At 39.5% G+C, this 26,417-nt stretch overlaps 1 protein-coding gene across 2 annotated transcripts in view; it reads left to right on the top strand.

Moving 5' to 3' along the window:
• LOC145996389 (carcinine transporter-like) overlaps nt 1-26,417 on the top strand; it is an 82,715-nt gene that overhangs the window by 36,396 nt on the left and 19,902 nt on the right. For both annotated transcript variants that reach the window (XM_083132819.1, XM_083132820.1), the window contains exons 5-7: nt 10,135-10,292; nt 20,200-20,368; nt 25,049-25,270. In XM_083132819.1, coding sequence (XP_082988945.1) covers nt 10,135-10,292; nt 20,200-20,368; nt 25,049-25,270 — 549 coding nt within the window. The remainder of the gene's footprint in view (nt 1-10,134; nt 10,293-20,199; nt 20,369-25,048; nt 25,271-26,417) is intronic.

Below are 26,417 nucleotides of genomic sequence, written 5' to 3'. Positions count from 1 at the left end.
ATTTTTTTTCTTGCGCTGCTTTTTGGTCAAGAGACTGTCAATAGTTTTAAGAGATTTGAGACCTGCATAAGGTATTTGATGCATAACACCCTTGGCCTTCATTGTAGGTTTATTATATACATATTCACAAACCCCACCCCAGTTTTTGTTTGGTGCTCATAGCTATGGTAGTTCCCAATGCTGCTATTTTTTCACTTAAAGAAGCATCTTTGCTTACAAATCTACCAAATGCAGCCTCTTCCAATTTCTTGTCTGCAACATGTCTCTTGTCAAGATCAGTATGTGTGTTGTATGCTATGTCATGGTCTCTATAAGCAGCATCTAGGGGATTTACACCAGGATCCCCTCTGTTTAATCTATGATCCAGTTTTGTACCGGGACCACAATACTGATAGCCTGGAATGTGTAGTTCAAATGGCAACTTGTTTATGATGTCATTAACCAACCCCCGGCCCTCAGAAATATTCCAAAATTTAGGTGGTAGAGTATTAATAATTTTTATGAGATATCCAATCCCCTTAGTGTCATTCACTATAAAATTAGACAATTTTGTGCTTATCATGTCCATAATTCCAACCTTTTCATTGTAAAAATTGTTGTTGCCAGCATTTTCCTCCCCAGCTATCACCAATAACCTATCTACAAGTTTCCTGACATCATCAACCCACACAAATTCTTTAGGCAGGGTGTTGTATTGTTTGATTCCACTGCCTGTCTTGACCTGTGACCATATGGGCTTGATTAAATTATTGTATTTTGCCCCACTGCTAGACTTGACTCTTTTTTGTGTGGGATCATTGTTCTGGTATAGAGCATCTGATTTTATTAATATTTCTTTGTAATAATCATAATCTTGATCTGTATAGCTGCCAGGTCTTTTCCGAGTCATCAATTCCCACAATCCAGGTGTTCCGGGGTACTTAACAAAAGCACCTTTTTCTCCGAGACGAGATTCTGAATATACAATTATATCATCTCCCATAAATGTTACTCTGAAATTGCCAATTCTATGTATGATGCTACCATCAAGCTCTGTGTCAGCATATAAGCCAAAGACCTCATCTTTGTTGTCTTTAGGTGTGGTTAAATATTTTTGAGCAAGAAGACCCAATTCAATAGGATCCTGAGTAGCTTCAATTCTTCTAGGAGCAAGAGGACTAGGTGTATGAATACTGGAAAGTGGGGTGAATGGATAATCTAATATGTTCCTGGCAGCTACAGGTACAAGCTCTGTACTCAAATTTTGATTTTGCTCTGTAACAGTTTTGATATTCTTACCTAATTCACTAATAGCATCAATGATAGGCTGTTCTGTTTGTTTGTGTTGTTCATAAATTCCTCGGTTCTGTGATTTCCATCCCTTAAATCTTTTTACAAGATAATCTCTTAACTTAAGATCATCAATGATTGGCCTTTTCATGTTTATTTATTTATATTTCAATGTCTAGAAAATTGTTGATTTTATTTCTATATTTGCCACTATTAGGTGTTCTTGTCATATCAACTGTGACAAACCCATAACTGTCCTGGTTCCAGCACCTGCTGCAAAATTTAGAAAAGTCATTGTAGCTCAAGTCCCCACCTACATATTCATCATGTATGTGTTTGAGGTTGGTATGATCTTGATGAAACACACATATAAAATTGCTGTTGTCTCGGATCAGCTGCTTCGGTATTTTAGAAAAAGTCTGTGCCAGGTAGAAACAATCAATGTTTTTGTGTCGGCCCTGTGTAAAGAAATTTCTAACCTTGTTTTGATTATCCAGTATAATGTCATCAAATACAACAACAGAATTATCGAGACATTCATGGAGTGGCTTAACATCTGGTTCAAAAGTGGCTATATCCAATCCATCATATAGCTTCATCAGCTGCTGATATTTTAATTGTTCCAAGCTCTTAGAGAAGACATACAAGTGCCTGTTTTTCCAGTCTAACCAGTTGGGTGCCAATAAAAAATTATCAACCATTAGTGTAGTTTTACCACAAGCAGATGGCCCAACAATAAGACACCTAATATTATCAGGCAGCAAGTTGCCATTTCTCTTATTCTGCTGTTCAGGTTCTGGCAGCCTTTTTATAACATCCCAGGTGCTCATATTATTATTTTGTCTGCATCGATCCAGCTGTGTTCTGGGAGTCCTAGCCATTTGACAAGTATCTTGTTGCCTTTTCTGCGGATGATTTTTTCTATGAGATATGTGTCAGGCTGTTTAGTTTTGCTGAGTTCTTGTTCATAGAATCGGCCTTTGAGAATTTCTCCTCGATGATCTTTTATTATATATGTGTTAAGGGTCCCGGGTTTAACTTGAACCACTGTAAATAATTCAGTGCTCCAGTTTCTTGTAAAGCCTCTTTTGAATAAGTGCTTATATTTGCTGATTCTTACTTGTTCACCCACCCTGTATTTGGCCTTTCTTGTTGTTGGCTGGTATCTAGGATAATAAACAGTCCTGATCAATTTTTGCTCATCAGATGAAGTTACTTCAGAGGGTTTCATGTTGATTGTGGAATGGACCGAGTTGTTATATTTATGTAGAAGTTCTGGAAGAATATTAATCCATTTATAATTACCTTGGAGGGTAAATTGTTTATACATCAGATTTTTTAGGGTTTTGTTGAATCTCTCTACAATAGAGGCTTTGAGGTCACTGTAACTCGAGTAATGTTTTATTGCCTGGCTTTTAATAAATTGTTGAAACACTGAATTATAAAATTCTTTGCCATTATCTGTTTGCAAATAGCGCGGGGATCTTCCACTCTGATTGATGATTGTCCTGAAGGCTTCTGTAACACATGCCCCAGTCTTGGATTTGAGTGGCAGAGCCCAGGCAAATTTTGAAAATGTGTCTATCACAGTGAGTAGATACTTGTAGCCCTTGTTGATTTTGTCTAAGTTTTTCAACTGTCCACTTGCCATCTCAATCAAGTCGCTCTGCCATAAATCATCTATGCCCTTTGTGACTACTGGGAGCCTCTTAAAATTATGTCTGGCCTGTCTGTGTAATTCATCAACAATAATTTGTCTAGACATAATATGTAAACAAAAATATTGCAACTATGGGGTGTTCAGCAGCTGAGACTGCAGGATTTTCTAAATATAATTTGTCCCCTATTTGTATTTTAAATTCCAAAGTGCCATCATCTTCAGTATAGGCTGTTTCTAATGTATTGGGATCTGTAAAATCCTCAAACTCTACACTGGTGATTTTTGCTTTGTTATCAGCATTTGTTATTGATAAGGTGGGGTAGTGGTGTGCCTGTGGTTGAAGCCAATATTTGATCTTGATTGGTCTCAGTGTGCCCCCAACAAAAAACTGGTAATAAAATTGTGCAGGGGACAGCATATATATTTTGCCACCTGGTGTAAATGGTGAATCATATTCTTTGTTGGTGATGCTGTACAATTCAAGAATTACTGTATGTTTTGGATTCTCGATTATGCCTGTTATTTCTTTTTCTGCTGTAAGCAATCTGCTTGTTACAGATTCAAGGTGCTCATTGATAGTCCTAACAACATCATCATGCCCTGGCTTGATTTTTATGTCCACAATAAGTTTCTTGTATTGTTGCACAATCTCTTGTAGCTGCGTGGCAAAAACAGACAGAGCATTTGCTTGATTGGATTCCATGGTCCCTAGCTGTTGCTTGATATTAGCTACAATTTGCTGTAAATTTTCAACAACTGCCAATTTTGAATTTTGAGCAGTAAGATCATGGACCTGTCTTCTGATATCCTCAAACAGGGCATGCAGTTCATTAATATGTTGATTGGTTGGTAGAGTGGCCACTGTCTGTGTGAGATGTTTGATCTCTGCTTGGATATTCTTGATATCTTCTGATTTCAATATGCGATTCACTGCCCTTTTAATATTTTTAAGTTCCTGTGATGTAGGAAGATTTGATACTGTATTTTGCAAAGATTCAAGTGCCAATTTCACATTGTTTAATTCAGAAGCATCAGCCACATTTTGCATAGCATTTTGGAGCAGGGCTATATCTGCCTGAGTGGGTGTTGATTGTTGTAAAATTTCAAGCTTTGTTTGGATATCATCGATCAAGTGATGAAAATGAGATAGTTCAGATTCGGTGTTGAGGTTTTCAAGCTTTGTGATCTGTTCCTGGACACTAACAAGTGTGTCTACAATACCAGGCAGGCGAGATTCTAGTACATTTGCCAAATCATTTTGCACTGCTGCTATTGTACCTTCAAGATGGGTTATGGAACTTTGAATTTTTCCAAAATCTTCATATGTTTCAAGTTGCAGCTTAATATTTGCAACACTCCGAGTTATTGCATTCAAAGCATCAGAAGATGGCAAATTGTTCATAAAATTTTCAAGTGTCTCAATTTTTTCTTTAACCTCGGCTATGGCATTGTTCAAGGGGTCCAGATTAAGTATTTGGAGTGATTGAATCTGTTCTTTTAGAGTGGAAATCACTAGATCAAAATCTTCTTGTGATTTTATGCTTTTGACAATTGTTTGGAGCTGCGTCTGGACATTATTTATTTGCTCTTCCAATTGCTGTTTCAATTGCTCAGAGTTGTTAGCCTGGGTCTTAAATTTGGCTTGAAGAGCTGCTACAGCCTCTTCTAAACTTTGAAAATTATCCAATGTTGCCAGATCAGTATATTTTTGAAGCAACAATTTGAGTTCAGAATTAATTTTAAGAAGAGGGTCCATGCATTGTGATTGTACATTTGTAATTTCTAATTGAAGACTGGCATTGAGTGTGGTTTGTAAAGCTTGTAAATCACTTCTTAATTTCTTGACTCTGACATCAAGCATCAGAATCTCATCACTGTGATCTTCATGTCTTGTATGGCCAAATATATCATTAGGCATTTTTGTTTTAGTGGTTATTTATTATAGAGTATCTGATTCTTAATTCTATAAAAAAAGGTATAAGCTTATCATATGATCCAGGGACCTCAATATATAAGCAGTCACCAGCAGAAACAGTATATACAGTGCCAGAAATCATGTTTGAGTGCTTAATTCTATAAATATTTCTCCCTATTGAAATTTTAACATCACCCTCAGGGGTTGTAATAAATTGCAATTGCCCACCTACAGGTAATTGGTAATGATTTAAATTATTGTTAAATATGTACAATATTTTGCCCGTTTCATCATCAACATCTGTAAGTATGCTGTTCAGATGAATAATTAACAAGCCACTCAGTTTAGATATCATATCAGAAGAGGGTTGTGGTGTTGGCAGCTCCATAATAGCCTGTTTTTTGAACCCAAATAAGTTCATAGGCATGTTTATTTATTTCAAATCATGCTCTGTAATTGGGCATTGATTTCCATTTTTCAAATCACAATGACCCCAAGGTAAAGTATGTATGCCACATGATAAAATGCATCTCTTATCATCATGTGGGTCCAGGGCCACTTTTCTTACAATATTGCTAGTCAATAAGTGATCCACACTCTGAATTCTGGATTCTGATGTTTTGATTAAATTCTGGGATTTGAGGCAATTTTTATAATCTTCAAATACAAGCTCTTTTTCAACAGTTACTTTGCCAATACCCTTGGCCTTTTTGGCAACAGCGCCACTACATGTTTCAAAAGTGTACATCTTGGCACTTAACCCAGCAAATTTCACAATAACATCACCAAGTGTCTCATCTTTTAACTTGCCAGGCACCTTTTTGTTGTGGTGTTTAATTATTGTATGTTCACTGGTATCAAAGTATTGAAACAATTCAGGCTGTGACATATCTTGATAAACATCTTCTGTTTTAATATCAAGAATAAAACTATCCGTGTCCATGTACATCAATTTTATATTATCACCATAAAAAGGTTTCAACACATCATAATACAATGTTAACATATGTAATTTGGCCAATTCCAATATCACAGCCCCTACATAAATAGGTTTATCAAACTTAATCTTTGTTTTTTTCATGTTGAAAAGTGCCATATTTTCATCATAAATTCTTCTATAATTGAAATTAGGCTTTGCAACCAATTTTTTGCTCAGGCTGGGGTCAGTAATTATTTTAACATCGGTATGTTTTCTGACATTTTCAATAGTTTTGCCATACACTGAATTCACCATCAATTTAAACAAGCCCTTATCAAATTGGCTCTTTGCAGATGTTCGAAGCTCTGTATTTGTATCAATGTATGGTTTCAACCATTCTGAGTGCCTGAACCTCAAAACTTTTCCAATTTTGGTCACTTGAACACCATGTTTCATCAGGAACTGGAGGTTTTTGTAATATATGACATAGCCTTGTTTCGGCTCCAGAGTCATCATGAGCTTCTTCTGTTTAGAGCCAGGTGAGTACTGAACCTCGGGAATTGGGGGCAGATCAGAAAATTTATTGTGCAAATCATCAGGAATTGTCAGATCAACCTCTAAGAATAGGCCATAATTACTGTCATCAAAATCCTTAAGATCTTCAATATTGAAATCTTCAACCCACTCAAGCCCTGCATATGGCAGTTTTTGCATCATAGCATGACCATAGAGGCTGTTGGCATCTACATACACTATATAATTTGATGGCCGTGCTGGATCATAATCAGGCATATATTTGTTATTTGCTCTGGCATATCTCTGGGAACATTGCACCATCCCCCCTCTTATACATTTCTCCATAAACAGATACTTATCTTGATCGTGGATCAGATCCAAATGCATGTTAGTGTTCAAAAACGTTGCAGACCATGCTAGGCTCGGGGCACTGAAAAAATATATTGGATCCAGTCTATAATTTTGCATGGAAGATTTTCTGAATGCCTGCAATATATCAGCTAAGAGGGTCACATCAAGTTTCAAATATGCCATGTGATAATCACCAAATGTCTGGCAATTTAAATTGTTCCACATCAATTGGGCATGGTGATAATCTTCATCAGTGATTCCAGATCCTCTGATTTTGCTGTAAAACTCTTCTTGTGGTGGCAGGGAACACTCATCAAATTTAGAAAAATCTGTAACATAGTCATATGGATATACACCCTTCCGCCTAATTAATTTCAGGTCCTGATTTGGAAACAAAGCACATGTGATTTTGAATTGATCATCAGATAATTGATTTGCCAGTGTAGCCAGGCTAGCAGATAAAATTCTGTAAGAATCAAGAAATCTTATGTGAATAGGAACACCATTAACTTTAATTATCTTGCTAATAGATATATATTTTTCATCATTTTCAGCTAAAATGTTTAAATTCTGCTTGTCAAACCCCTCATACCTGATCAGATGATGGAAATCATAATTGGATGCTCCATGGCAAAATATGGGGACAAATCTTGGTCTCTTGATCTTAATATTACAGCTATTACACAGGGCCATTAAGAATTTACCATCTGTATGAGAATGGTGTTTCACCTTGATATTTGTATCTGAAAATTCAGAATCACATACCGGGCATTTTTCTGCATTGTTGAAATCTTCAATCTGTTTCTCTGTTAAAGGCAACATAGGTTTTGATTTTAATAAGATGTTAGATGCTATGTCATGGCACTCATTTTCTATTCTATGTGCAAATATTTTGATGGCATCTGGTCCCATGTATAAGTGTGGTTCACTAGCTACACCATCCCGTATAACTATATAACAAAAGCTGGAAGGTTCATGTAGCTGGTATGGTATAATTGAAGATTCTTCAGGATCTGGATTGCAGAATGCAAGAGGTTTGAGGTTCGATTCAAAATCACAGACAATATATGCTGGGTGTTCCAACAAGGCTTCAAACTTTTTGAATTTGCAATTTTCACTTGGATTGGGCATCACCATATGAACAGGTTTATGGTTGCCACAGTATTTCAGATGCTCAATTAACTTGTTTTTAGCAATTTCTGTGTTACATTCAGGAACCCTATTTACCATTTTCCTGCCATCAAATACAGTTAAACATCTTCTGCACAACTTGAATATTGTCTTAGATTTGTCTAGTTGTTTTCTGACTAAAGCTTCAAGATTATGTATCAGAGTGTAATGATATGTGCCATCCCCTTCAATTAAGAGCAGATCAATCGGAACAGCAGAATCATCATCAAATGTACTGATTCTGAGAGGTTCTATCGAGCAATTGCCAGTGGAACAAATAAATACATTAATAGATAATTGTTTGCCATTGATATGCTTGGCCCTTTTTTCAAATTTATCAATATTCTGAACAGACATTGGATATTCTAAACCCTCCATTGCATCATCAAATTTGTGTTCATGTTGTTTGTAATAATTTATTCTCTGAGGATTCCTTGAAACTGGAAACAAAGCAGCTAAAATACACCACAAAAAGCATTTCTCATCATTATTTTCAATATTAACCACGGCTGTTTTGTTTTTAATATTGGCAGGTAATGGCAGATATGTAGAACCTTGTAATGGGCTGAATTCAGAAATATTAATATATAACTTGTGTGGAGAGCCGCATAGGCTCCATCCAGACTCTTTTGCTGCAAATTCAGAGTGTTTAATATTCAATTGATTTATCAAGCTGCTTATTATTGTGTCTGAATTTGCGTTTGAATATACCGGTACAGTTTCTGTTATGTGGGGCTGTGTAAATTTTGTGCCATTTGGTTTCTTATATTGTGCAAACAATTTAAGGGACAGTTTATAAGAGCCATTTTGTGCATTTAGAATTGCCTGCAGATCAGAATTTATACTGTTCAAAAAATTCTTAATGTCACATCTTGGCTCTGATACAAACCGGTAATCCCTTAATTGGCCGTTAAAACTGCTATGGATGGGTGCATGGCGTGGCTGCTTTGCAGGTCCAGCATTAACAGGTGCTTCATGCTTTCTTTTCAGACCAGATGTAGATGGTTGTGAGGGCAATGTTGATGACTGTACAGAGCAAGTATCTTTATGTGTATATGTGAAGTATTGCATGCTATATTTTTTATGGCATTTGGGGCATATTTTTGTGGGAGTTCTGTATTTGTCTGGGTTACAAATCTTTTGGTGCTTAGCCCAATTGGGGCTGGATATATTCTTATTGCATTGATTTCAATATTTTTGACTTGGCATTTTTGTTGTTGTTTATTATATACAATTTCTTGGGGTTCAAATCAAAACTCTATGCTGGATAAAAAATATCAGCTGGGTTCAGCACTGTGCTTTGTATGTGTGTGTATGTGTGTATGTGTATATACACTTAATATTTTTGGCTTTGGTATTTATATACAATTTCTTGGGGTTCAAATCAAAACTCTATGCTGGATAAAAAATATCAGCTGGGTTCAGCACTGTGCTTTGTGTGTGTGTGTATGTGTGTATGTGTATGTGTGTGTGTGTATGTGTATGTGTGTGTGTGTGTGTGTGTATGTGTATGTGTGTATGTGTGTTGATATTTTTGGCATTGGTATTTATATACAATTTCTTGGGGTTCAAATCAAAACTCTATGCTAGATAAAAAAAGCAGAAATAGGCCACAACTTGGCCACAAGTGGACCGGAAGTAGGCAAACCGGAAGTGGACCGGAAGTGGACCGGAAGTAGACCGGAAGTGGACCGGAAGTGGACCGGAAGTGGACCGGAAGTAGACCGGAAGTGGACCGGAAGTAAATATGTGTGGGTGGGTGTGGGTGGGTGTAGGTGTGTATAGGTGGGTGTGTATGGGTGTGGGTGGCCTAGTTTTAAGTGTGGCCAAAAAAAATATCAAGAGGGGCATATTTTTAACAAATTTATGGACAACAATCTCACAGAAGTGCCTTTTATAAGTATAGGCAAATCAATCTGAGGGGGTTCATACTTTCCGAGGGGCATTTTTTACAAAAATCTTGGATTAGACAAGGTTCCACACTTGAGCAAAAAGCTCATATGGGCATGTTGAGCTAGTTTTAAGTGTAGCCAAATCTGCTTGAGGGGGGTTCATACTTTCCTGTGCTGGTATTATAGCAAATACAACTACTATGTATTAACAATGTAAATATTTAAATAAGTTTTTGGAAGACGTGGCCCACCCAAATCTTTGCCAGCCATCCAGTGGTGCGGTGCACCCACGGCAGAAAGTCTTGTGGCACCACTGGCTTTAGTGTGATGGAGACAGTGGCATGCCCGGGGGGAGGGTCATAACCCCTTTACCCCAGTATTCCTTGACACGCCACTGGATGGAGACGAACTCTTTCAAGAAATGAACGATTCTTTATTTCAGGGTTGGTCGGAGGCCCGTCCTGTTCGCTTCCCTGGCAGCGCTGACCTTCGGGAGGCTTCTGAGCACAGGGACAGCCCACATCTACCCCCTCTTCGCCTTCTCATGTGCACTGGCGGACTCGGCTGCCCTCGCCGTTTACCAGACTCCGATCGCAATAGGTAAGTCATCTATGCGGAGCGTCTCAAAAACTAGAATAGTTAACGCATGTGAAAGTCTGAACAGTCGAAAATTATCTGTTACGTTCCCACTAAAATGTTTTCTATAAATTACTGGTTATGTACCTAGAATGCAAAAGATCGAAATCCATGTTTGCAATGGGCAATTAATTATATGAAGGTAAACTACAGGGTGTCCCATAAGTATGGATCCATAGGAGAGAAACACGAAGAATTGCAGAGTCTGTTTAACCCATGAAGTCCCAGAGAACTTTTTTTTGCTTGGATTTTAATTTATTTTCGTATATATACTTCTGAAGATGGAATATGAGCTACCTAATCGAAATTTTTTGTTTGCCATGCGTTATTCCCTAGGGAGTAGGTGATCTCATATGAGATCACTGGGACTTCGGGGGTTAAAGTTAAACATGAGAAATAGAAAATGTAACACAATATATATACAGGGTGATTTCGAACTCCCATTACAAACTTAGGGGGGTGAATCTAGAAGGAAAAACAAGCCGAAAGTGCCATGTGGCAAAATTACGAAAACGGCACCGTGTGGCTGCCAGAGCCGTGAGAAAATCGGTTCACACCTCTTTCAAAGAGCAATAACGTCTGAACCACGAAAGATACGAAGATCGGCTCTGGCGGAAGTGGAGGAAGTCGTATCCAAACAATATCAGGGCGTTGAAATTGCGGCGCTTTTCATAATGCGCAAGGGGAATCCCCAAAGGAAATGGGGAATCCCCACTGCATGTGAGCGGAAACTCGCGCAAAATGGAGAAAGACGACGAGGGAACATGCTGTCACAGGACGGTCGAAAAGTGACACATGGAGGGAGTCCCCAGAGGAGCGCATGAAGTGCGACGAATGGAACATGCTTGGACAGTGACTGTCGCGCATCCCAGATGGTACGCAAAACGGAGTGATGGATGTACACGTGCATGCTACGTGGAACGCAACGTGCAATTACAATTGCGATATGAACCACTACGTGCCCCCTCCCACCGGGAATTCGTTGAACCCGGGAGTACAAGGTCAGCCGGAAGTCGGCTCTCTGAGGAGCAGCACCAAATACGTATCCACGTGCCCCACGAATGCTGGGACACGTTCGTATTGTTCTGTACTACATTACTGCAGAGCGTGTAGAGGTATCCCATGCGAGTCCGACGTTAGTCATTAACGTTCTCACGTGAAGGACATGGAACGGGAGCGACCAACCCGTACTCAATGGCGCCGACTTTCCAAAATTTCTGTGGGTGCATATCAATGGCGGTTAGATCTGTAATTATCAAGTATTGTATACTTTAAACAAGTTACATGCACAATGATTGCAAGAGGCAATGATATTATCAACACGTTACTAACAGAAAATACCACATTCATACAAATTAAAATGAAAAAATCTTCATAAATGCAAATAATTTTATTTGTATTGCAGAAAGAACTATGCAAGGATTTTGTTGTGAACAGAAACTACAAAATGACTAACTTTATGTACCAAATAATAATAATAATCATGACATGTTAACTTTCAATACAAAACACATTCCTTCTTACGTCATTTGGACTTATGAATTTGTTTGCAATTTTGGCAATGTCAATATACTTCCATTGTTATTGTGGAGACTGCCTTTGACTTGGCCAGAGACAGGCAAGGAAGGAGGGAATGTGTTGCTTGATTACTTTTGCACAAACACATTTGAAACAATTATGTTTTAGACGTTAGAAATTTTAACTTCCATCTCAATGTTTTAATTGCTTATTATTTTTTTAACAATAGCAAGTGAGAAATATTTATTTTATTTTATTTTTATCAAACTAAAAATCTTGTGGGTGCGGCGCACCCACAAGATTATTTATGTGGGTGCTCGAGCCCCGGAGCACCCACGTAGTCGGCGCGCATGGCCGTACTTACTGACGTTCCTTCCCGTTCGTAGCCTCTGTGATGCATGAAGGTGTGCGCTGACGTCATACTAGGAGTCACTCGCTATCCCTGGTCGAAGTTGACCCTTGCGCCCTCTGGGTATTGCAAGACTGTATGGAGAGAGCGCTGGACGTGACACATTGGTTGAGTACGTACACACGACGTATCTTCTGGGAACATTACGACGTTGTGGGTGTGTGTGGACGTGAAAACTCCCACGATGGTGCAATACAGTTTCGAGGAGTATGCAGACATGATGCTCATTTACGAGGAAGCGAGATGCAATGGAAGGGCTGCCCGTGCGATGTACCAGGAACGTTTCCCGGAACGTGTGACGCCATCACACACCATATTCGAAAAAGTGAACCGTCGTCTTCGTGAATCTGGAACATTTGTTGTGAGTAGAGTGGACACAGGTGCCCCAAGGACGAGGCGCACGCCTGCGGTGGAGGAGGCAATTCTTCATGCTGTGCACGAAGACCCTGGTACGAGTACCCGAATCGTAGCGCGGGATGTTGGTGTATCTCAGTCTGTAGTGTGGAATGTCCTTCATGATCAACAACTGCACCCATATCACCCCCAGAAGGTGCACGCCATGGGTCCCACAGATTTTGAACCACGTGTTCGCTTCTGCACATGGTTTGTGCGTCGTTGCGTGAATACGCCTCAGTTTCCACAGTTGGTGCTCTTCACGGATGAGGCGAAATTCACCAGAGAGGGTGTTTTTAATTCCCGCAACAGCCATGTGTGGGATGAAGAGAACCCATTCGCAACGAAAGCTCGTGGGTTCCAGCAGCGAATGGGCATCAACGTCTGGGCAGGAATACTGGCCGGTCGTTTAATTGGCCCATACGTACTTCCCACCAATCTCACAGGTCGTGCTTATCTGATTTTTCTCCAAGAGACATTGCCCGAGATGTTGGAAAATGTGCCATTGGCCATTAGGCAAAACATGTGGTTCCAGCATGATGGGGCGCCACCCCACTTTGCACGGGACGTACGGGACCATCTGACCCACAGATATGACAGGCAATGGATAGGGCGTGCCGGGCCCGTGCCGTGGCCCCCACGATCTCCCGACTTAACGCCCCTGGACTTTTTTCTATGGGGGCGCATGAAGAGTCTCATTTATGAAACCCAGATCGAGTCTGAGCATGACCTGGTTGCTAGGATTGTGGCAGCAGCGGACTTCATTCGCGAGAATCCACTGGTCTTCAATCGTCTGTATGAGAACATTCTTCGAAGGTACAATGTGTGCATCGATGTTGGTGGTCGTCATATTGAGCCCCTGTTGTGAGTTTCCGTTCTGCACACGCCAAAGGATGTTTTCATACTGTCCTTCGCAGTGCTTACGTGCTGCATTCCGAGTTCATCGTCGTTCCTTCATACCATCGGTAATGAACAGAAACATCAAGCAGCAATGATTCAAGATTTAGCACAAGTTGCCTATTTTTCAGGACAAAGGGTCAATATCTGTGTTACTGATTTTTATCTGTTTGTGCTACTCTCTGTTTTCCTTCCGCCAAAGTGATACTGTACAGACGGAATCAAATGAAATGTACTTCCCTTTTCCTACCAACTCAGAAGCGAGTTGGAAACTCTTCATTGCTCCTGTATAGATAACAAAGTGGGGGAGGGCAGTAGCAGACAAGGCCATCACGGAAACTTGTTTCCGGCAAACTTTCTGTTGGAGTCTTGGCAGTTTATGGAAGGATTTTGTGTTCCTATCCCCCCTCTCTCTCTCTCTCTCTCTCTCTCTCTCTCTCTCTCTCTCTCTCTCTCTCTCTCTTTCTTCGTGAGGGCCAGGTCTTACCTACCTACTGCCGGCCTCACATCCACCTGCTAAGGTGGGAATTATGGGGAGACGTGTGGTCAGCAAGACAAGCCTTCAGTCGTTGTAGGTTTCCGTGACCAAGTCACGCTACTCATTTTTAGCTCCCCAATTTCCTCACGACTGTGGGTGTCCAGCGGTTCCATACACAGGTCGAAATGTCGGGTTCGAATCCCGACCTGGGCATGAATGTTTGTGAGTGTCCATTTATCAATTTCATCATATCATCACTCATCCCCATCTTCGCAAATAAGCCAAAATTAGCACAAAAAGCTAAGTCAAATAAAAGCAAATTAATCAATGAAGTGTTAGGGCAGAACCATATATCACACAATTCAGGTGAAAGTGTTGTTGGTTGACGTGAATTGTTAATATGCCTAAACTCTTAAAATACTCTAATATCAGGTTTTCTGTTGCAATTATTATTTCAATTTTGAGAGCCTCCATGACCTAGTGCTTTGCATACTGCTCTATGAAACTGGAGACCCTATGTTTTATTGATTGATTGATTTGCTTTATTTTAATTCGCTTCTTGTGTCACTTTTGGCTAAACGCGACGATGAGGATGGTCGATGAAATGATGAAATTAATGAAGGGACATTCACAGTGAACACCGAATGAACACAATGCCAAGGTCGGTGATTAAGCAAGCTGTGCTAACCACTCTACCACGGAGGCCGCAATCCTTTTAATTAGGAGAAATCGTTATATGACATCGATCTAAGAACAGTTAATATTCGTCACGTCGGAGTTATTATATTTTAAATTTCGAACAATCAATTCAGAATTATTCTTAACCATTATTTTGCCTACATCAAAACTTCCACACAATAAGATCAATTACACTAAGGACAACAGCGTTAGAGTCTATGATTTAAGGAATGATTAAGCACGCGATGATGACGGAAAATAATTCACATGATTATAATGATGCATTACATCAGTGAAACATTAATTTTGGTTCATGAAGAAAAATTGAAAAACGCAGGGACACAATAACCGATTGATTGATTTATTTTATTTCACATTTCTTCCACTTTTGGGTAATCACAAAGATAAGGATGAAAGGTGTGTTATGATGAAATTTGTGAAAGGACAACTACAAACGTAGTTGGATAGGACACAGTCCAAACCCCACAGAACACTATACGGGCCTTATGTCTAGACGCCAGAACCTTGTTAGTGTGCAAAATGCACTTGATGGTCGCAATGACGTAAGCATTCGTAGAATTGATTTGTGTATCCTTCCTTCTTTTTTTCGAAAAACCCGAGCTAAACTATTGCGCATTAATCTATGTGATATGCTCATTACTTCTCAGGAACACTCGCGGCCTTCAACTAGTTTTATCCTTAAACAAAATCGCTGGTTAGGATGTTAACAGATACTTCCAAGACAATATCCAAAAAATACTGTCACATACGCAGAATGTATTTTTTTTATTTCTACTAGCCGGGCCCTGTGGCGGAGTGGTTAGCATATCGCGCTACGACGCTAGGGATCCCGGGTTCGAATCCTGGCCTGGGCATGGATGTTTCTGAGTGTCCATTCATCAATTTCATCATTTCCCATCTTCGCAAATTAGCCAAAAGTGGCACAAAAATCGAAATAAAAATAAAGAATCAAATCAAAATCGTTTCTACTATATCCCTGGGGAGTAAAGACGGCTGGAGCATGGTGCTGATCATATGACCTCCAAAATGGCCGGATTCGAGAATATACGGCGCCCTACTGCCACATCCCCTAAATGTGCCTTCATGGCACGGTTCTATACGCACGACGAACTTTACTTTACCTTTACTACTACTAACAATTTATGCCAGGAGTTTTTGTATTTTTGATCTTTCATTATGTCTGCATTGCTAACCTGGTTCATACCCAGTCGGGCCAGCAATTAGTCAGTGCAATACAAATAAGACAAACTTAATGAAACAGGTGTCGTGCACGCGCAAACACACACAAACACAAGGAGAGAGAGAGAGAGAGAGAGAGAGAGAGAGAGAGAGAGAGAAAGAGAGAGGCGGAGAGGGGGGTGGTAGGAACACAAAATCCTTCCACAAACTGCCAAGACTCCAACAGAAAGCTTGCCGGAAACAAGTTTGCGTGCTGGCCTTGTCTGCTACTGCCCTCCCCCACTTTCTTATCTATACAGGAGTAATGAAGAGTTTCCAACTCGCTTCTGAGTTGGTAGGAAAAGGGAAGTACATTTCATTTGATCCCGTCTGTACATTCCAATGTGAAACCCTTCATACGTACGTGCCAATTTCTTTCCTTTTTTTTTTTTTTTTTTTTTGTGCCTTTTAGGGAGGTGTCCTTGCATTCGTGGGGCACGTGGATATTTGGTGCTGCTCCTCAGAGAGCCGACTTCCGGCTGACCTTGTACTCCCGGGTTCAACGAATTCCCGGTGGGAGGGGGCACGTAGTGGTTCATATCGCAATTGTAATTGCACGTTGCGTTCCACGTAGCATGCACGTGTACATCCATCACTCCGTTTTGCGTACCATCTGGGATGCGCGACAGTCACTGTCCAAGCATGTTCCATTCGTCGCACTTCATGCGCTCCTCTGGGGACTCCCTCCATGTGTCACTTTTCGACCGTCCTGTGACAGCATGTTCCCTCGTCGTCTTTCTCCATTTTGCGCGAGTTTCCGCTCACATGCAGTGGGGATTCCCCATTTCCTTTGGGGATTCCCCTTGCGCATTATGAAAAGCGCCGCAATTTCAACGCCCTGATATTGTTTGGATACGACTTCCTCCACTTCCGCCAGAGCCGATCTTCGTATCTTTCGTGGTTCAGACGTTATTGCTCTTTGAAAGAGGTGTGAACCGATTTTCTCACGGCTCTGGCAGCCACACGGTGCCGTTCTCGTAATTTTGCCACATGGCACTTTCGGCTTGTTTTTCCTTCTAGATTCACCCCCCTAAGTTTGTAATGGGAGTTCGAAATCACCCTGTATATTGACATTTTATTTTTATGCATAATATACAGTGTGTGGGTATGTGTGTGCGCACGTGTAGGGGTGTGTGCGTGCGTTCGTGCGTGTGTGTGAGTATGCGCGCGCGCATGAGCGCTGTTACAAAAGGACAACTTAGATTAATTTTATTTTATTCATTTTAGAATTTTATTGTTTTTATTTTATTCAAATTAATAGCACATTTATGGTATTAATAATTGGAATAGTAACAAAAGAATATTATAATGTTATTTTTCATACCTCATCTACCCAATATTTGATGTAATTTGAAGTCTTAAAATAATACAAGTCATACAATACAGTATATCTATGAGAAAGTAAATTAACACATTAGATTCATTTTAGAAATAATATCAAAGAAATTTTCTAGCTTCACTGAAACGTCTACAACTTGGTATGATATGGCACATTGCATTCCACGCAGAGGGTAACATTATACTTCATGCAATAAGTACGAGGTCGTCCAGAACAACCTTGCCTCTGGCATCGTCGTTGTTGATCTCTTCTCGTCAGCAAATGGTCCTTCTTGTCGAAGCGTATTTCTGCTAGAGAAACCAGCCTGGAAGTGACTCTTGATGACAGAGCGATTGGGCGGTGTTGCTTTATAAGAGCCAAGGTCACTTGCCTGCGAAATTCCAAAAGCGAAATTTCTTTTTTGTTAACAGTTCTATATATAAGCCAGCTGTTTACCACTGCCATATCTAGAGCTCTAATCACGAGAGGCCAGTACCATTTTTTCCCTCGAACACTTACTGCATGTTTTGCACACAACCAGTCATGGAGGTCCACCCCCTCCCATTCCCTTGTTGTAACTCCGGATTAATTTTGGCTGGCGCACAGTAATCCTTTGCTTCTCTTTCCTGGAATATCGAACTACATTACCTAGTGGTTCCACTGTATCAAAGTTTGTGGCAACAGTAACTGGACTGTTGTCATTCCACCTGACAACCAAAATGTCATTGTTCTTGTCGAAACGATAATCAAAATCCCCACGTTTCATCTTCTTCATATCCTTAACATTTGTAATTGGACACTTGTGCATCTGTTGCTCCCTAACTGTATCACTTGCTCGGAATCCTATTTCTTTTAACTCAATCAGAAGTGGAAATGTTGTAAAGAAATTATCAAAATAGACTTCATACCCTTCTGGTTCATCAATGGTAGTAAGCAAGAGTGACTCCACAACACTTGGTCCAAGAGGAGTTTTATCATAATTGTCTCTTCGTCCTTGGTAAAGTTCAAAGTTATAGCAGTACCAATTTGAACCACATATTGCCCACAATTTGTATCCAAAACGCACAGGTTTTCCTTTTATAAATTTCTTCAGCGTGTTGTGCCCAAATTATTTTACAATCATTTCGTCTATGGATAATTTAGCCTGAAAGACACCGAACTGCATGAAATTTCGGTTCAGTATGTCTTGCAGGGGACGTATTTTAAAAGATTTGTCAACAGTTTTTTGATTTGTCAGTCTGTCATCATTTCTTTTATTTGTCTCTTCACTTAGTTTGCTGTTATCATTGAAGTGCACAACAGATTTCAATTTCTGAAAACGATTACGAGTCATGCTTTCCCTAATCAACGGAATGCCTAAGTCTTCTTTCTCACTCCAATAATGTTTCAAGTTTGGGAGCTTATGGTAGCCTGTAAATAACAAAATGCCAAAGAAGACCTTCATTTCTTCTACACTACACTCAAAACCGGTATCATTTTTAAACGTTGTTGCATATTTGACAGTCTCACGTACGATATGATCAAACAAGTCAGGAGAAAAAAAAAGTTCAAACATTTCTACAGGAGACAAATTCTTACACTGAGATACTAATGCAGCCTCCTTCTGTGATGCAATATCAGATTTACGTGGCAAATCATTATAATTGGGGCTGCACTTCCTCCACTTCGCACAGGTTAGGGTGTCAACGCATTTCCTCTTCTTCACTTGCACTGCGTCATTTTCAACAGTTGAGCCATCTAGGTATAATGATTGAACTGGATCCCCTAAAACTGCATTAGAACCATCTTCATTGACTTCCTCTTCTTCATTGCACGTACCAGCATGATCTCTGTTAACAGAATGGGTATAACACACTTCTAGTGGCCCTGGCACCTCACTGACATTAGCTGCACCAATCTCATCATCGTCACCTTCATCTTCATCAGTAAGACAATCTACTTTGTCCGGCGGAAGAACGACAACTTCGGTATCACTAACTGATTCGTTTTCACTAAGATCACTTAGGATAGCCCTTATTTCGTCAATTGTACATGCTTGTATGTGCGAAAAACACGACATTGTTCTTCGAACAATCACCAACAATAAATGCAACAGCTGGCTGTGTACATAAACGCAGCAGTACGTGTTGCTAATCGTTCGACGAAAACAACTGCGGAGTATGATAAACCAAACATCATTGTTGCCAGTTCCGAAATGTCGAAGTCCCAGTGATCTCATATGAGATCACCGTTTTCTTGGCGAGGAAATATCTAGGATGTTTTTAATATAGAATGACCAAAATTGCTTTATATATACTTCAAACTACTGATGATAAAATAAAAGCAGAAATACGTCAGTATACCACATTAACAATGAATAACAAAAATTCTCGGTAACCCTTCTGTGAAACTTAATAGAATGAAATTTTTGAACACTAAAAATCATTGTCTTAGTAGAAACTAGTAAATTATGTTTACATTATACACAATTCATGGACCTTTGAAAAAGATATGAAAGAGCATTTATAAAAAATTATTGCAAAATATTTACTAAAATGTCAGTTTTGTTAGGTGATCTCATATGAGATCACTGGGACCTGATGGGTTAATGTGTCCACCATTGTATCGCATGCACAGTTAAAGAGAAATTCGCACTATCTGCAACATATTATGGATCATAGTCGCAGAAATTTGCTCACGCGCCTGCACAGTGGTTCTTTGAGAAGGAGAATGCCATGAATTTTGACCTTGTGCAGGACAACACCAAAAGGGCAGGGTGAGATCTGAGTTCCTTGGAGGCTACATTCATTCTTAGCGTACAGTCCAATATGCAAGTTAACTGTGTGTGTTAAGTTAATGTTGCACTTTAAGCACGTTATGCGGAGTGGCGTCATCCTGTTGAAAACTCCTATGTATAAGAATGAATTAATCATAATAAATTGCACACCTGTTGCTGTTGCAGGGATGGAGATGACCGACAGCGAGCGGAGGGCCACGTTCGCCATGCTGCAGTCCGTCGGGTGGAGCCTCGGCATCTGTACTTTGCCACTGGTGGCTTGGCTGGCCAGGGACTGGATACTCTTCCAGGTGCTGACGACGCTGCCATGCCTCGTCTTCTTCTTCCTCTTCAGGCAAGTTTGCAACAACGTTTCCAAACTCCCGATAATAAAAAGTTCTGCTTAATCTGCGAGATTATGCTAATTGCTGATCTAGGATCTACCATGATGATAATGATTTTACTATGGTTGTCTATTATTATAATTATTTTCAGATGATTGTAATTTTATGTCATGCATCAACTTTCTGAGATGTGTTCGACATGGGACTAGAGAATGTTTGACATGATTCGTTGACCACAGAGCTGAACATTTGTTTTATTCATGACCCACAAGTTTCTACCAATTTCTTGCCATGACACGTTCGTCGCGAGGTAAAATGAAGAGAATAGAGAAAAAAGATGGAAGAGAATAAAATGTAGTTGGAAAAGCATGTCCCTGGACAGGAAACAATTGATTCGTTCATTTGGTTTATTTTACTTCGTATTTCTGCCATTTTTGTCCAATCGCGAAGATGAGGATGAACGATGATGAAGGGACACACAAAGAACACCCACGCCCAGGCCGGGATTGAACCAGGGACCTCTGGCGTTGTAGCGCGATTTGCTAACTACTCTGCCACGGAGGTCGGCGACAGGAAATAAGGTCTGGATGTAATTTTATCCAGAGAGGTGGCCCTTCCTTGTACTGGTCCCCTTGCACTACTTTCTACGACATAACGTATAGCTACTCCTTTTCTGGATACCTATTATACATGTATCAATAAGGTTGATGATGTTATAAGATATCTGGATATGGGTAATCTATCAGCCATATATATCGGTATAAGTATTATTAGCTCAATTTTGACCTATACGTTTAATTTCATTCTGGCATTTGCTATCCTTTATTCGTTTTTGCATTTATTAATCTATTTATTTATAGATCTCTATTATAAACGTGCGAGAGTAAGCCGATACTAATCTGTTCCTGTAATTTTCGCTATGTTGGCCGTACTGCTTTCTGCGAGTGCGTGTCAATGGACTATATTAGTGATGACGTCACGAGCAGACAACTGAGCAAGATTGAGTCCAAACAAAATTGTCACGTGTGTTTCCCTATCTGTTAACTTTGGATTTTTCCATTGTAAGCTGTACCTTTAAAATTGGGACAGCAGTTATGAAACGAAATTGTTATGTGTATCGTACATTCATGCGAGATGAGAATTCGCAGAATACGTCTATATGTTACACATACCTTACAGAGCATAAGGTAAAAAATAACTTCAGTAAGGAAATCATGCATTTTAAACGAAAATCGAGATATTATAGCTCCGAAGGTGCACTGCCGCTTTGGATGATGGGAGTCCAGCAGCCTCACGTGACTGCAGTGGCGTCGCCTATTGGCTGCGTTTCCGGATCGTAAGCTACTAGGGGCATTCGCTTTACTCGATTTCTAACTACATTTGTTCTTTACCTTATCCTGTGTAAGATATGTGTAATACTCGTATATAGACGCATTCTCCGGATACACATCACAATTTTGTTTCATGTCTGCTGTCACAATTTTAAAAGTTTTCCTTTGCGATGGATTTTTCCACTGCTATAGCATATAAGAACACCACGTGATGGGTTTGTTTGGACTCAATCTTTCTCAGTGACGTCACACTAATATGGCCCATATAGTGTGAACGTGTCGTTCTTTTAGCTCGTATTCTCTTTACTTGTTGTTGCAGGGTGAACATGACAGCACCACTTTTCATTTGCTAAGGAGAAAGCAAGCAGTGTTACCTTGTACACCTTCAGACCAAAAAAAAATGAATCATATTTCGCGTTTTTCTTTGGCACTAACCATGGGTCTAAGACTAATAGGTTGGCTCATCCGGCGGACGACTTTCGTCCCTTCCAGCGCATTACGTCATCTGGTGAGCAAATGTCGTAGCCAGCGGGTAGAAAACACATAGCAGGGGTTCTTTTTCATTGAATGAAGTTTTCCGGGGAAGCTTTAAAACCTTATTTACTGCTTAAAAGGACTGGTATTTCTTTGTGCACAAAGTCAGTGAAAGTAGGAATGAATAGAGCGTAGGGGAGGCACATGCGGAAGAAAACCTGTAACTAATTTAGTCCCTTTTTCCTCTGTACCTCAAGTTAACACATGTTGCATTGATCCTTGTAAGTGTTTGGACATTGTGTTAATATTTTCGCATTTTCAGCATGGCTGTTGCTTTTTCTTCTATATTTCGCAAAGGCAAGTAACAGAAATGCTTTACCCGGTATTCGAACTTTTGTAACTCACTAGACACTACTTGCGTTTACTAAATGATATATTGTCGGATGATACGTACATTTAAAATGAAGCCTACATATTTAAATTCCTAAAATGTAACGTGTTAAAACACATTCTAAGATCCCTCAGTGTCATTGTTACTAATTTTAGTTAGTTTCATATACCCATATCAGTGTTTGTGAAAAGTAGTAAAAGAAAGTTAAATATAGTACATAGGGAGGTAGTCACGGTAGTGATCCAAGATACAGTTTGTCGGGTGGAAAAAGGTATCAATGAAACAACAAAAATCTAAATTGAATATTTTCTTTAATGGAAGAATGAAGAATATAAATATAAAATTTTATAGGTGCAGTTTTTCTTTCTTGTAAAATGATATTTCCTAAACGCCAAATGTTTAGTTACATTATTTCTAATGTAAGATTGTACTGCAATTTTTTTTAGTTTAACACAAATTTTATAAAGAACACAAACAACATTACAGTACTACACGTACGTACAAGCACAAGGACTGACGTAATCCTTCTTAACATAGAATCAAACCCATAAGAACAGTGGCGCAGGAACGGGGGTACATTGTACCCCCTAAATTTTTGATTTCTCTAATCAGTAAAGTTAAGGTTCATGGCACTGGTCCCGCTTTCACACTCAGCTGTAGATATTAGTACAGTTTGGATTGGATTCACAAAGTCTTTGAGTGAGGTGGGAATGTATATTGAATTTTCTTTGTAGATGCGAAAATCTTCGACTGGTGACGCATACATGCTTTCGCTTAGATTAAAGTTCACTTTTTGATATAAACGAGGAATTAACATGTCACCATAAAACACAGGTATGTATCTGCATTTAATACGACAACACCCGAAAAGAAACATAGCTTTTCAAACCGGCTCTTCATATTGTCCACCAACTATTGAAAGAAATTATTTCGAGCGTATGGTTTTCCTCTAACTTTGCTTGCTCTGAGATATGAAGGATTTCGGTTTATGCAATGATAGTACTTACAGAGTTTGAAGAGCATCATAAGGTACAGCTAATTACATTACAAATAATTACTATGTCAAATGTTTTAAAAAGTTTGCAAAGTTAGATCTCTTGCGAGTTGATCACGAATCATGTCGATTCAGCATTTTTTTTAAAGGCAACACAACGCTATAGCTGCCAATAAACGTTCGAAAAGTGCTGTTAACATACGTCAAAGTTTTCTTATTTGATAGAAAAGTACTTGTAAAACACCTTCTAGAAGTCTGAGAAAATATCGAATACATGGCTTCTAAAGGGCACTGCATACGGTACATATCTGACATAAATTAGTTTAATGATATTTTATATATAGTTATGGGGCTCTAAAATGAACTCAACTGAAGTAGAATTCTGTAAGTAGGATATATTTAAAAATATGATTTTCATATTCAGTGGGTAGGAAATGATTATTCCTAATTTGGAATGAATCAAGTTAGAGGAAGGGGAATGCTCCTCACCCCATAGCAACCTGCATTAAAATTAATACATGTAGCTTTGCTCACAATTTTCATATTACAAACTCCTGATTTTCCATCCCATTAAATTCAAATCAAAGTGAGCTCAGAATAAGCTCCAGAGCTTTATATGTTTTGGAATTGTTATCTGGTCTTGAAACCGGTTTTAAAAGAGTCATACATTGTAAAAAGTAAATAAAAATAAATAAATACAAATTATTTAGGCAAATTTTGCATTAAAAACTCTATATTCGCGTCTAAAATGGAATTCCGCATGCTCCACATCTTACAGAAGTATACCTGTATATGTGTGAAGTACACACGCTTCTACAAAGCGAAATCCACTGCTTTCGTGCATTTTCATCTCTCGGAAATCTAAAATACCTAACAGCTCCTCCTCTAGTCTTACTGTTGTAATTATTACATCCGAACACACCACAAGCCATTTTGAAGAAAACTCTCAGTAAAGAAAGAAACGTCTATTTGTTAGCGAGAGACAAAGATTCACTTCCAGATGTAGCGGGCGAAATCTCGAGTTGCTCAACAGTTGACGTCACAGCAGCCCCGGGGAACCCCCGGCGATGCGCACGAGTCTACCATGTCTCTTAGTATCATGGCACTAACGGAGAGTAGTGGGGTCATCTACACCTTGCAACAACAAGGAGAGAAAATGACCGATGAATTGTCGATTGGATTGGATTGATTTGGTGTTTGAAGTCCAATTTATGCACAGTAAGGCTAATCGGGACTGGACCTACAGTTTAAAGTGGGATCCGAACCACTATGTGCCTCCACCGGGAATCGAAGCCGGAACCCCTTGATTACAAGGCGACGACGCGATGAATTGTCGAATATGCGCTACAGCAACCACACACTCTATTCTCTATTGACACGTACGTGCTGAAAATAGTAGGGCCAACTACAGCAAAAATGAGGATAAGCATTGTCCGACCCTGTATTTCTTATTAACGCTAATGTGGAATATGTCTCACGCTGATGTTTTCATTTCTTAAAGGCTTGTTCCCGAGTCTCCTCACTGGTTAGCCTCTCAAGGAAGAGTGGACGAGGCAGGAAAAGTTCTTCAGGAGATAGCGAAGGCAAATAAAAGGAATTTGCCATCGAATTACAGGGCCACCTTGGAAAAAGTGGCACAAACAAATGAGAGGACATACGGCGTCGCCAGTCTGTTCAAGACCAAGAGGTTGGCACTGTGGACATTCATTATTACCTTGGTATGGTAAGTGTTTATTTAATTATTTAATGAGATCGGTAGGTCCATACCTCCTTACAGAGTCGTTCATGTAATACTACAGTTACATTTGGGGTGTAAGGAGTGACATTATAATAATTCCCTTTATTACATTATAATTTTACATTACATATTGAATTTGCATTATCATATAATTTAGACAATTATCAACTATAAGCAACAAATATACACGTATTACAGCTATTCAATACATGTAATAAGGGGGGAACCCCCGAAGTAAGCCCGCCTACATTCGAGGGTATGGTCTTATTGTCCTGGTTCCTAAAAATATACCAGGACGTCAGTTGCTCCGAATTTGATAGTTCCCCCGACTTTATTTCCTCTATTTATTACTATTTGATTGCATTTTAAAATAGGTATAATAATAAATTGTAATGCTATACAAGGAATATATACATGATATAATTGATGTATACAATACTTTATGTGATATTACGCGTATTTCTGTTCTGGGATCCATTCTGGGATCCAGAACAGAGGACATGAACCTCGTGAGTGACATTACATTACATGTACACATTTTTTTTTCTAAACCAATTGTGAATAGTGTGAATATAACATTTTCCATTATTGTACTGTTTCTAATTTCGACTCTTATGTTTACATGGTAGGACAGTATTAACAATATTAATAATATTATTTTAACATCATCATGAAGAACATCTTCAATAACATTCTCGATAACGTTTCCCGGGCAGTGAGACAGGCATGCATAATCTCGGAGTCGCAGTGGATTCCGTTCCGGCATTCTAGAGCGGTTTGATATACAAGATTATTTTCCTCATCAAACCCACAGAACCCAACTCACAAGTCCTGAACCCCAGTCTGGCATACCAGAGCAGGGAGCCCAAAAAAAAGGCCGCATCCTGCGCCCACACTGATTGCTATTCATTTAATAAGAAAGAAGAGATAAAATTAAAATTTTGGAGTGTGATATTTGTATTTGAATTCTTTAGGGTCGTTGCCGCCGCGTGCACAACTGCTTATCTGGCACACGTCCATGCAAGAGTGCAGCGTCTGCATTCCAGGGAGGGGACAAGGGATCACGACGGACAAGGAGCAATGTCCGTGTGAAGAACGATGCTTTATTGTCGTTGCGTCTCCACATTATTCT

This window comes from Lepisma saccharinum, chromosome 12 (assembly GCF_977018435.1).
Source record: "Lepisma saccharinum chromosome 12, izLepSacc3.1, whole genome shotgun sequence".
NCBI lineage: Eukaryota > Metazoa > Arthropoda > Insecta > Zygentoma > Lepismatidae > Lepisma > Lepisma saccharinum.
This window is presented reverse-complemented; position numbering and strand designations above follow the sequence as displayed.